The sequence below is a fragment of the Propithecus coquereli genome, unplaced genomic scaffold, assembly GCF_000956105.1.
Source record: "Propithecus coquereli isolate 6110/MARCELLA unplaced genomic scaffold, Pcoq_1.0 Scaffold16, whole genome shotgun sequence".
Lineage (NCBI taxonomy): Eukaryota > Metazoa > Chordata > Mammalia > Primates > Indriidae > Propithecus > Propithecus coquereli.
Window position 1 is genome coordinate 2,113,488 of NW_012140524.1, and position 13,256 is coordinate 2,126,743.

The 13,256-nt window shown below is 36.5% G+C and overlaps 1 protein-coding gene across 2 annotated transcripts in view; it reads left to right on the top strand.

Moving 5' to 3' along the window:
* The window catches only part of AMN1 (antagonist of mitotic exit network 1 homolog (S. cerevisiae)), a 57,708-nt gene that overhangs the window by 22,153 nt on the left and 22,299 nt on the right, over nt 1-13,256 (top strand). For both annotated transcript variants that reach the window (XM_012641041.1, XM_012641040.1), the window contains exon 2: nt 7,725-7,857. In XM_012641041.1, coding sequence (XP_012496495.1) covers nt 7,741-7,857 — 117 coding nt within the window. In that variant the 5' untranslated portion in view covers nt 7,725-7,740. The remainder of the gene's footprint in view (nt 1-7,724; nt 7,858-13,256) is intronic.

Genomic DNA, 13,256 nt, shown 5'->3' on the forward strand with positions numbered 1-13,256 from the left:
TCATTACTACAGATTTGCCTTATCCTCCTGCTTGGAGAACTATTGAGGTAGCCTTAATGAAATGCTGTTAGGAGACAAACTGAACAGATTTGGTTTCAACCTGTCAGTCAAATTAATTAGAGTAACTGTCAGAGTGGCATACTTAGGTAAATATTTGAGTTCAGCTAAGGACATGTTAGAGTAGATTATCAGGAGAGGCAATCATCGTGGACCTTCACATTTTTGCTGAGTTTGTTAAAAATACAAGGCCCTGATTGCTTTTTACATTGGCATTTCTCGAGATGTTTGCAGCAAGCAACGTTAAGGGATGAAGTACTATCTCTCTCTGAACAAAGAACATAGAACAAAGAACATTTCAGCGTCCTATAAAAGCAGCAAATCCTCCAAGCCCAATGTTCCTCTCCTATAACAGAACCCACTGTGTGGTCAAGTGTCTTACAGTCAGTTCAGGCTGCTATAACAAAGTACCATAGACTCAATGGCTTATAAAAAACAGAAATTTATTTCTCACAGTTCTGGAGGCAGGAAGTCTAAGATTAGGGTGCTAACACAGGTTCTGGTGAGGGCCATCTTCTGGGTTGCAGGCTGACAACTTCTCATTGTGTCATGATATGGTGGAAATAAGACTAAGAAGCTCTCCAGGGTCTCTTTTATAAGGGCACTAATCCTATTCATGAGGGCTTCACTTTCATGGCCTAATCACTTCCCAGAGGCCTCACCTCCTAATTCCATCACATTGGGAGTTAGGATTTCAACATATAAATTTTGGGTAGGACACAATCAGTTAACAACAGAAAGTATTTATCTAGTCCTACTTACATTACCCCCATGGGAGTTGGAGGAAGGACATGGGGGAATCAAAACAAACATGAAGCTCTTGTCATGAATAATAAAGTCCCTTTTCTCTGATCCAGGAATCTCATGTCTTCTGCCAGCATCATGAAATGGTAATAGGCTAACTCAGGGGTGGGGAACATTTTCATGTTGGAAGGCTGCATTAATTTAGCTGTAATCAAATAAGACTGCATTCAAGAAACTTCAGTTAGATATACTTAAAAATGTACATTATTTTGTAAAAATCTAACTACTATGTACTTAATAATTTCAAATAATGAAAACTATTTGTTAATTTTAGAGTAAATAATCTTTTAATGACTTTGTTGTGCCTGCTTTTTGTTGGAAAGTATTTGAATATTTGGTTGCAACATGGAGACCCACATTTTCAGTTGATCCTCTAGATGGGTATCAGTCATTTGTTACCTTAAGGACATCTTGATTTGGGTTAGATAGGAGAATACAGATTCGCAGCAATAAGTGGTTGAAAAGCAAGAAAGCTTTTCTCGGGCATGTAGCCAAAGGCATGGGTATTCTACTGCATTTTCTCATATTTCAATTGGATCTTTCTTAGCATCAAACAATGACTTTAAAATGTCATCTACTGAGAGCTCAATCAATTCCATCTATAGTTCTTTAGGTGCCTTGGTGATATCAACTAGGTGAGACTGAAAAGCTAATTTGAGTGTGATGTCATGAGTCTCAAAGTCAGTGAACCTTTCACTGTAGTCTCCAATTAATAGGTCTATAACAGATACATATTCTTCAAATTATCTGCATATGTTATCCTGCTCATTAATAACCTTTGCTAACTGAGGAAAGTGTTCATCTGAAATTTCCTTTTGAAGAAGTATTTTGAGGCCGGGCACGGTGGCTCATGCCTGTAATCCTAGCACTCGGGAGGCCGAGGCGGGTGGATTGTTTGAGCTCAGGAGTTCGAGACCAGCCTGAGCAAGAGCGAGACCCCGTCTCTACTAAAAATAGAAAGAAATTAATTGGACAACTAAAAATATATAGAAAAAATTAGCCGGGCATGGTGGCGCATGCCTGTAGTCCCAGCTACTCGGAAGGCTGAGACAGAAGGATCACTTGAGCCCAGGAGTTTGAGGTTGCTGTGAGCTAGGATAACGCCATTGCACTCACTCTAGCCAGGGCAACACAGTGAGACTCTGTCTCAAAAAAAAAGTAAATAAGTAAGAAGTGTTTTGAAAAAAGACAGCTTTTTTTGAAATGCTTGGATATTTTGCTACATATCATATATAGACTTAGTTTTACCTTGCAAAGAAATATTCAAGTTGTTTTGATTTGACATGATATCATATAGAAATGCTGCATTCCTATAGAAATCTTCTTTCAGTAATTCACACTGCTGATTCTGTCCTTCATAAAATTTATTCTCACAGAGATAAAATTTTGGCTAATAGCTGTCCCTGCGAAAGCCAATGCACTTTAGAATGATACAGCAAATCCACACTGAATACCTCATCACTCAACTTTAGCATGTTACAAAACTGATGATGCCATGTTGCATTTGCAGGAATATAGTTAACTATATTTATAACTTGTTGTGAAGTGTCACTGAAAATAGTAGCTTCAGCGCAGAAATTTTGCTGATGCAAGATACAATGAAAAGTAGTGAGAGCATCTGGATCTGTTAATACCTTTTTTTTTTAATCTGTACAGTAAATCCTTCATGTTTTCCTGTTGTGGACCATGCAGCGTCTATACATACACTCACTAAATTTACCAAATTCAGTCTAAACTCATAACATTTACCTTGAAAGTTGTTGAAGATACCTTATTCCCCATATTCAGTTTGCAGGAGTGCCTAAAGCAAGTAACTCTTCATAGCAAAGAAAATCTTCTGTTATGACTGGAATGAAGTATAAAACCTGCGCCGAGTCAATAGTATCAGCTGATTCATCCAAAGTGATTGAGTAATATATATTTTCCTTTTGAAGTATTGCATGAAGTTGTTCTGTTAAGTTGAAGGCTAATTCATGCTGCCAATCAGTTATGGTTCCTTGAAAGAGGCAGTTGTTTGTACTTTGAAATGTTATCTGGGTCTAAGCATCCTACCACTTTGACAATGCATTCTTTCACAATTTCTAAATCACTGAATGGCTTCCCTTTTTTCCCGAGTATATGCTACTTTATAAGCTGCTTCAGTGGCATTATTTCCAGGTGGTTATTGCTGCTTGAAAGAATTGTCTTTGCTTTTGCTTTTCATCTTTTAATTTCTGCAATACAACCTTTTGTGCCTCTCCCTCTAAAATATTTGTGGTCCTTATGAGTGTTATAACGCTGATGAGCATTGAATTTCTTTAATGTTGATATCGCAGTATCACAAAGCAAGCAAATCATCTTATCTTTAGCAGAAACAAGGTAATATTGTAATTCCCAATCCTCATTTAAAAATCTATTTTCTTCCTTTAGTGTTCTCTTGATTTTCTTTGACATGGTGGGCTGTAAAGCAGAAAGAATTAAAAAATACCGTTGAGCTGTGCAACTATTCCCAAATTCCACTTCAAACAGAAACACAGTATGCCATTGTCAAAAGCTGATAACAGACTGGCATACTCAACCCCCATAAATTCTCGCAAACCAGCCTCGTCCGGTAGTAGCGCCAGTCAGGCGGGCGAAGTTAGAACTAAATCGTGAGTGTAGCATCCATCAATTTAGCCCTTACGGCTTACTAGTTCTAATTGTGCCAGTCAATCTGGGAGGATTATTCCTTTGAAACTTATTTTATTCTTTGGTATTTTAAATATGTTCATTTTAAAAATAAAATAAAAATATAAAAGATGAACAAAAATGTATTTATAAAACTAAAAAGATTTGTTCTATAAAATTTGGATTCAGTCAAAAGGCTGCACTTAAGGACCTAAAAGTCCACATGTAGCCTTATGGCTGTAGGTTCCCCACCCCTGGGCCAACTTGTGTCTTGTAAGTAGGGTAAAATCTCATACCCTGTATAACTTTTGACATACACAAAAATCAATTCCTGATAGTTTTTAAGTCAAAGAGTAAAACAACAACTTTGGAGAATTTTTCTAAAAGAAAACATAGGAGAATATCTTCATGAACTTAGCACAGGGAAAGAGTTCATAAACAGGACAAAAAATCACTTGCTGTAGAGGAAAACACTGATCAATTGGGCTATATTAAAATGTACTTCTCTTCAGCAAAAGACATCATTAAGAGCGTGAAGAGGCAGTCCACAGAATGGGGGAATATATTTACAACATAAATAAGCAACAGAAGGTTCATATCTGGAATATCACATGAATTTTTACATATCAGTCAGAAAAACAATCAACCTAAAATAAAAGTGGGCAAGACACTTGAGTAAACACCCCACAAAAGAGGATCTCCAACTGGATGATAAAAAAGTCAAAATGTGCTCAAATTAATTAATCAGGGATTATCATTTAAAGCCACATTGTGTTACACTGTATACTCACTAAAATGGCTAAAATTAAAAAGACTAACAATGCCAAGTTTTGGCAAGGATATGAACCACAGGAATGCTCATTCACTGATGGTAGGATTGTGAATGAGTACAACCACTTTGGAAAACTGTTTGACATGAAGCTAAACACATGCTTACACTATGAGCCAGCAGCTCCACTCCTAGATATATATACTCAACTGAAACATAGGCACATGTGTACCAAAAGACATGTCCAAGAATATTCATATTAATATTCATAACAGTAAATAATTGCAAACAACCCAACTGTATATCAATAGTAGAATAGATAAATAAATTGTGCAAACAATAGAATATTATACAGCAGTGAAAATGGACATGAACAAACTGAAAATGGAAATGAACAAACTGCAGCTACCTGAAACAATGCAGATGAATCTCACAAACATAATGTTGAACAAAAGAACCAAAGAACGATAGTGGAGCAATATTAAAACCAGACTGAATAAAATCTAAAGTGAAAACATTAATATGAATAAAGAGGGATATTACTTAATGATAGCAGGAATATTCCACAGGAAGATATGATCATAAATTTGCAACTAACACCATAGTCTTATAAAAAGGAAATTTGTCATGATTACAAGAACAATTGACAAATTCAATCATGGTAGGAAATTTGATACTCTACTCTTATATTTTGTAAATACAGAAAACAATACTATAGTTATGGATATATACATTAGTATTAAAAGTGTAATAAAATCATGGACAGGAACTATTTTTAAAACTTTATGGTAATAGTTGCCTATGCAAAGGCAGATAAAGAGAGTAAGCCTAAGTGGGTGTACAAAGGAAGCTTTAATTTCATCTGAAATGTTTTATGTCTTAAGAAAGATATCTGACACAAAAGAGAAACATAAAATTCCAGGTTTAGGGTATATACATTTATATCATCCTATTTTATTTTTGAAATTTTTCATTAAGAAACAAGAACTAGAGAAAACTATTAGAAAGAAAAATTTGACTTTAAAACTCAAGTATCTTTTTCTTGAAAGAAGATTAAATAAATACAAGTATCATAAACTAAGAATTCTACATATTTAGTAGAGAAATAAGAATATAGAAGAATTAAATAATATTATCAATAAATATATATACACAAAATATATTTATGTGCAAACACATATACACACATGGAGAGAGATATTTATAAACACACATATAGGCTGGGCATGGTGGCTCACACCTAATCCTAGCACTCTGGGAGGTTAAGGTGGGAGGATTGCTTGAGCTCAGGAGTTCAAGATCAGCCTGAGCAAGAGTGAGACCCCATCTCTACTAAAAATAGAAAAATTAGCCGGGCATCATGGTGTGCACCTGTAGTCCCAGGTACTCAGGAGGCTGAGGCAGGAGGATCACTTGACCCCAGGAGTTTGAGGTTGCTGTGAGCTAGGCTGATACCATGGTGCTCTACTCAGGGCAACGGAGTGAGACTCTGTCTCAAAAAATAAAAAAATATACACACACATATATATAGACATAGAACATTTCTCAAATAGAGAATATACCTTCCATGAAAATATAGGGCATATACATAATCAGTCATGTACTTGGCCACAACAAACAGTTCTTACAAATTTAAGTCAAAAAATAACAAAATGGTCAAAGGATATGTATAAACAATTTATAGAAAAGCATATCCAGATAGCTAGCAAGTTTGAAAAATTGTTAAATTTACTAGTATTTAGAGAAATACAAATTAAAGAATAATGAGACACCATTTTCAGACTTTTCAACATCTAAGAGCAGGTGGATCTTAAAAACAGTGCTGAGTGAAAAGCTGAACAGATCTATGACAAATACCATATACATAAATTAGAAATGAATGCATACAACAAACATCTTAAAAGGAAACATACAACAAAAGGATATGCATTAAATATTAGGATGGTTTCCTGGAATAGTGGGGAATGGGAGTGGGAAATGGAGATAACAAATAAATATTATAAAATGAGCTGTAATACCTATTGCTGGAAGGATGTGGAGGAAAAGAACCTTCCAGTGCTATTGATAGAAATATGAGGTGTTGCAAACTTTCTGGAAAATAATTTGACAGCATATGTTAACATATTCTAGAAGTAGTGGTAATGCTCATCAATAGGAAAATGACTAAATAAATCATTCATAGTGTGATATATTATGTAGCCATTGAAAGAGAATTAGAACTATATTTTATGCCTTTAAGAGATTTTATAAGATATTATTGAATTGAAAGAAGGTGTAGACAAGTGAGTATACTGTGATGCAATGTTAGGAGACAATGAACCCCCAAAACCTTTAAATATGTGTGTGCGTGTGTGTGTGTCTACAAGCACAGAGAAAAATAATTAAGAATATATATTAGGTTAGCATTGGGAAGTAAACTAATGCAGGGAGAAGGAGAGGAAAGGGAAAGGCATGGACGAGAGGAAAAGAAAATAAAAATTGCACTAAAAAAATGATCACAAGTATTTGATCACATTCATTCATAAATGTAAAATTTTGTATATGTGAAGGTATTTGTAGACAGAAATGAAATAAGATTTTTTAAAATTTATTTATTTGCCTAAAGAAAATGAGTTTCTCAGATGGTTGGAATTTCAGGGTACAGATGAGAGATATTGGTGATTTGAGTCTTGCTTGTTGCCTGCTCTGATAACTCCACTTTAATGAATATATAATCCTGGTACTGAGTTTGATTGTACTATGTACTATGTACTATTGTACTATGATTTGTACTATTCGTGGAATCTTTGTGGTTATAGTTGTTTCTCTAGTGATTTCCTTACTCACATAATTTTTAAGAATTTCATTATAGTGAAAACAAGTTTGTCGGATTAACAGATAAAACTTTTCAGTGAGTGGGTCCCAGTTTTTTGTTCATTTGACTCAAATCTTTTAAAAGAGATGAGATCTTGCTCTGTTGCCTAGGCTGGAATGCAGTAGAGTGATCATAACACATTGCAGCCTTTAACTCCTGAGCTCAAACAATTCTCCCACTTCAGCCTCCCAAGTATCTGGGACTACAAGTGCATGCCACCATGCCTGGCTAATTTTTAAATATTTCTGTAGAGACTATGTTGCTGAGGCTGGTCTCCAACTCTTGGCCTCAAGTGATCCTCTCACCTCGGCCTCCCAAAGTGCTAGGATTACAGGTGTGAGCCACTGTGACCAGCCTACAATGCATTTTGATAAATGAGGTATGCTGAGCAAAAATGTAGAGAAAGAGCATCTTGTCCATAACTGAGCACAGACTAGGCTTTTGAGTCTTACCGAGCTGAAGTTGTAAATACCGCATTGATATTAAATGTACATTTTTTAATGAAAGGGCTAAGTGCTAAGAAACAGCATTAAGTCAAGTGTTAGAAATCAGTACAAGAACAGTGTAACTGACTATATTGTATTTGTATTTCAGGTGCCTTTGGTGCTTCATGAAGAATATTTCCAGATACATCACAGACATTAAACCTCTGCCTCCCAACATAAAAGATAGACTGATTAAAATAATGAGTATGCAGGGGCGAATAACAGATTCAAATATAAGCGAGGTAAGAGTATGTATAACTATAAAGCAAGCATACTATATTTTACTGTTTAGATATGGTTTCAGTTTTTGAAGTAATGGTATACAGTAGGATTGGTAATCATTTTAAAATATAAAGCGTCAGGATTTTTTTTCCTCCAGATAACCAAATTGTAATTCAAGGAGCACAGATTCCAGAAGCATGTGAAATTGTGTCCTGACTAGCTAATTTGGGGTAGAGTTTTTTAAAGAAATACGAAGAAATTGGTACTTATTAGTTCATTCGTAACCTACTATTTTGATTGGTCGTAAAGTATTATCAAAACAATTCATTGGTTAGAGTAAGGGTTTCTAGGCAAAAGTCCTTGATTCAAGGGTTTGGAAAAAGTTTTTTCATCAGCATAAAGTCTTTTCATAAGTGGCAGCAATTTTGTCTGCAGCATCGGCAAGTATATTTTGGGGTCAGGCAATCGCAAAATGGCATTCGGGAACAAAATGGCATTGCTCTGGTCAGCTCAGTTAGCCTTCCGTCCAGACTTGTCTTCATGGTACCAGCACTGTTGATCTCTGTGTTTGCAAAAAGTTTAAAGCTTTTTGGTCAAGACTCACAGTAAGAAATATGTGTTACATCATGACTCTAGTACACAAACCATGCTTATGTGTAACAATACTGTGTGCAGTACACTTTGATATTTTCTATTTTATTTTATTCTATTTCATCTTATTTCATTTAAAAAAATATTGATCACAGCCTACTAAATTAACAACCAGCAGTTAAAAATCACTCTTCTAAACTATGGTAATCCCATTCTTCTGGATACCTCATTCCTTCCTGCTAATTTATATTTACTTCCCTTCCCTACAACTAAGCTAACCTTCTTCAGGACACCTGTGCCTTTCGTTGGCTTTTCTATAAGGCAGGAAGTATAGCAAGGGCCTCCAACCTGAATTAAAATTCCACCTTTGCCACTCTTTCTGACATGGCGCCTCGGTTCTCCGAACTGTCAAACGGGAGGTCAAAGCAACTGCTCGCAGGGATATTTTTGAGGACTCCTTAAGAGTGGCTGATGTGGGCCGGGCGCGGGGGCTCATGCCTGTAATCCTAGCTTGCTGGGAGGCCGAGGCGTGAGGATCGCTGCAGCTCAGCGGTTCGACACCAGCCTGAGCACAGTGAGATCCCGTCTCTATCACTAGAAAAAAAAAAATAAGTAAAGACAAAAAAAAATACACAAAACCAACAAAACACAGCTGGGCGCTCTGGCAAGCGCCTGTAGTCCCAGCCACCAGGGAGGCTGAGACCAAAGGATCGCTCACAGCCCAGGACCTGGAGCTTGCGGTGACCCTACCTCTCTGCACTCTACCCAGCACACCGAGTGACACTCTGTCTCCACAAAAAAAAACACGGAAACTGATGGAGTGCCTGCTTAAACCCCCACCCCCCTCATTTTCAAACACACACACACAAACAGAGTGGCTAATGTGTTGCTTGGAAAACCATGTGATCTTAAAACCGAGGGCATAGGTGGACCAGTAGTAGGAACCCGGTCCTCAACTCAAGAACCGGTGGGAAATGTGCTAATGGAAGGGAGGTGGCCTAATGTTGAGAGCCTGTTTTTAGAAACACTGGCAGGTTTATTATTCTCTTTCTCGATTGAAAGAGAGGGTTCATGCTTTTTACATTTACTAAATAATTTATTAACTTTATAAAAGTCATGTTGTGTGAAAACTATCCTTTTGCACTAATCTTTCAGTGTGTCAAAACATAATTCTAAAAATGTTAAAAACATAATTCTTACACAAATAGAAAACATGTGCCAAAGTTTTAAATAACTCATTAATAAAAGAACCAGCAGGAATGAAAAACTAGTTCAAAAGAGTATTCAGGAAACTAATACCTATTTTTCTAAACATGTACACACATAAACACACCCACAAAGAAACAAAGTTGGAATAAGTTTAATAAATTAGGTACAAAATTGGATAATATTTTACAGGACAGTAAAACTAACCACTAAGGCTGTTTTTTTCTACTGAACAGAAATCTTTGCATCTCTATAAAAAAGAAACATTTGCATTTTATCAGTTTCTACAAGTTAACATCTCACTTTACAGAATTTTAAGGTAATTAGAATCTTTGCTTCAATTAATAGTAAATAGATCAAACAATGTTACATTTTCCTAGAAAATTGATCACTAGGTGGTGTTAGGTGTTAGGGGTTGAATTGTGTCCTCCTTCTAAAAATACGTTGAAGTCCTAACCTCTAGTACCTCAGAATGTGACCTTATTTTGAAATAGGTTCTTTGCAAATGTAATTAGTTGTGGTGAGGTCATACTAGAATAGAGCCCCTAATCCAATATGCCTGGTGTTCTTATAAGAAGAGAGCCATGAGAAGACACAGAGATACTGGGAGAACACCATATGAAGACGGAGGCAAGATTGGAGTGATACATCTGCAAGTTAAGAAACGCCAAGGATTGCCAGTCGTTAACAGAAGCTAAGAGGGCGGCATGGAACATATTCTCCCTCAGAGTCATCAGAAGGAAATTACCTGTCAGCACCTTGATTTCGGACTTCCAGCCTCCACATCTATGAGAGAATAAATTTCTGTTGTTTTAAGCCACCCAGTTAGTGGTACTTTGCTTCTATGGCAGCCCTAGAAAACCAATACAGGTGGGCTTCTTAGACAGCTCTCTAGCTTGTTATTAAAGGTGGTATAGGGCGGGACGCAGTGGCTCATGCCTGTAATCGAACTCTGGGAAGCTGGGGTGGGAGGATTGCTTGAGGTCAGGAGTTCAAGACCAACCTGAGCAAGAGTGAGACCCCATGTCTACCAAAAATAGAAAAAATTAGGCATGCGTAATGGCACACGCCTGTGGTCCCAGCTACTCGGGAGGCTGAGGCAGTAGGATCGCTTGAGCCCAGGAGTTTGAGGTTGCAGTGAGCTAGGCTGATGCCACTGCACTCTAGCTTGGGCAACAGAGTGAGACTCTTGTCTAAAAGCAAAACAACCCTGATGTATCTTCAATGCTTTATTTTCTTTATATTAGCTTGCATTTGAACATAGACATTTTAGTGGTGTAGTCTGCTTGGCTTTATGGAGGCTAGATGATATCTCTGGGTTTTATTGTTGATAATTTTGTTGATGTGTGTAATGTTATGTGTGACTCATAGATGAAACATTATGACACTACAGAAAACTGGTGGTTTTCTTCTCTCCCCGACCATCTCCATTTCTTTCTATCCCGTTAGCTTATATTTCAGTGACTTACGTTTTTATTGATGGCAATCCTTAACATTTATTTACACTTAATTTTACCTGAATAAAAAGATGTAAAGGGGTAAATGAGATAGAGAACAAAACATGATTTTTCTTGGTGCTCTACCACTAATTCCCATCCCTGCAAGAGTCCTGCTTGTGAAATTACTCAGAAGGCAGATACAACATCTGTTAAAAAGCTATACACATCATTGGATGGTCTCTTTTTGAAGTATTTCCTATATCTTTTTATAGTTTCTGGATGAAGGTGGCCTTTTAAAATATGATACCATTACCAAAAAATTGAAAGAAATTAATTGGACAGCTAAAAATATATGTAGAAAAAATTAGCCGGGCATGGTGGCGCATGCCTGTGGTCCCAGCTACCCCGGAGGCTGAGACTTTAGGATTGCTTGAGCCCAGGAGTTTGAGGTTGCTGTGAGCTAGGCTGACGCCACAGCACTCGCCCCAGGCAAGAGAGTGAGACTCTGTCTCAAAAAACAAACAAAAAAAATATGATACCAAAGTTAGAAACCAAGAAAAAATTAATGGATAGATTTGATTACATAACAATATAAACTTCTTTATGGCAAGAAGGAAAAAAAGAAACAAAGTCAAATAACAGACTTGGAAAATATTTGCAATATATAATCGAGGGTTTTTAAAACAATCTTGACAATATAAAGAATCCTTACAAACCAATAAGAAAAAACAAAACGACAAAATAAAAAAGAAGAATCAGGAAATACTCAAAGGAAAAAATACAAAATTACCATCAACATATAAAAGGATATTTAACCTCAGTAGTAATAAAAATGATGGGCTGCCTTTCAGTTTGGCAGAGACTTAAAAAAAATAATACCCAGTGATGGCAATAGTGTGGAGAAACTGTCACTTTTATCCCATTAGTGAGAGTGTTAATTGATAAAAAGACCTTTTAGGTGGACAGTTTGGCATTAATCTATCAAAATTACTTCTGTTAGAAATCTCAGGAAAAGAATAGTCAGAAAAGCACACAGGTATGTTCATCATAATATCATTTATAATAATAAAAATAGTTATGTATCACAAAAATCAACTCACGGTGGATAACAGACTTAAACCTAAGGCATGAAACATAAGAATTCTAGAAGAAAATGTTGGAAATACTCTTCTAGACATTGGCCTAGGCAAAGAATTTATGAAGAAGACCCCAAAGGCAATCACAGCAACAACAAAAATAAATAAATGGGTCCTGATCAAATTAAAAAGCTTCTGCACAGCCAAAGAAACTATCATGAGAGCAAACAGACAATCTACAGAATGGGAGAAAATTTTCATGTTACACATCCAACAAAGGGCTGATAACTAGAATCTATTTAGAATGCAGGAAAATCAGCAAGAAAAAAATCAAACAACCTTATCAAAAAGTGGGCAAAGGACATGAATAGAAGCTTTTCAAAAGAAGACAGAATAATGGCCAACAAACATATGAAAAAATGCTCAACATCTCTAATCATGAGGGAAATGCAAATCAAAATCACAATGAGATATCACTTATCCCCAGTGAGAATGGCCTTTATCAAATAGTCCCAAAACAATAAATGTTGGCGTGGATGCGGAGAAACAGGAACACTCATACACTGCTGGTGGCACTGCAAACTAGTACAACCTCTGTGGAAAGCAATATGGAGACACCTCAAAGAGATACAAGTAGAACTACCATTTGATCCAGCAATGCCATTACTGGGCATCTTCCCAAAAGAACAAAAGACATTCTATAAAAAAGACATCTTCACTAGAATGTTTATAGCAGCACAATTCACAACTGTAAAGATGTGGAAACAACCAAAGTGCCCATCAATATGTGAATGGATTAATAAAATGTGGTATATGTATGTCATGGAGTACTATTCAGCCACAAAAAACAATGGTGATATAGCACCTCTCATATTATCCTGGATAGAGCTGGAACCATTCTACTAAGTGAAGTATCCCAAGAATGGAAAAATAAGCCCCACATGTACTCACCATCAAATTGGTTTTAACTGATCAACACCTATGTGCACATATAGGAATAACATTCATTGCATGTCGGGCAGATGGGAGGCGGGAGGAGGGGATGGGTATATACACACATAATGAGTGCAATGCGCACCGTCTAGGGAATGGACATTCTTGAGGCTC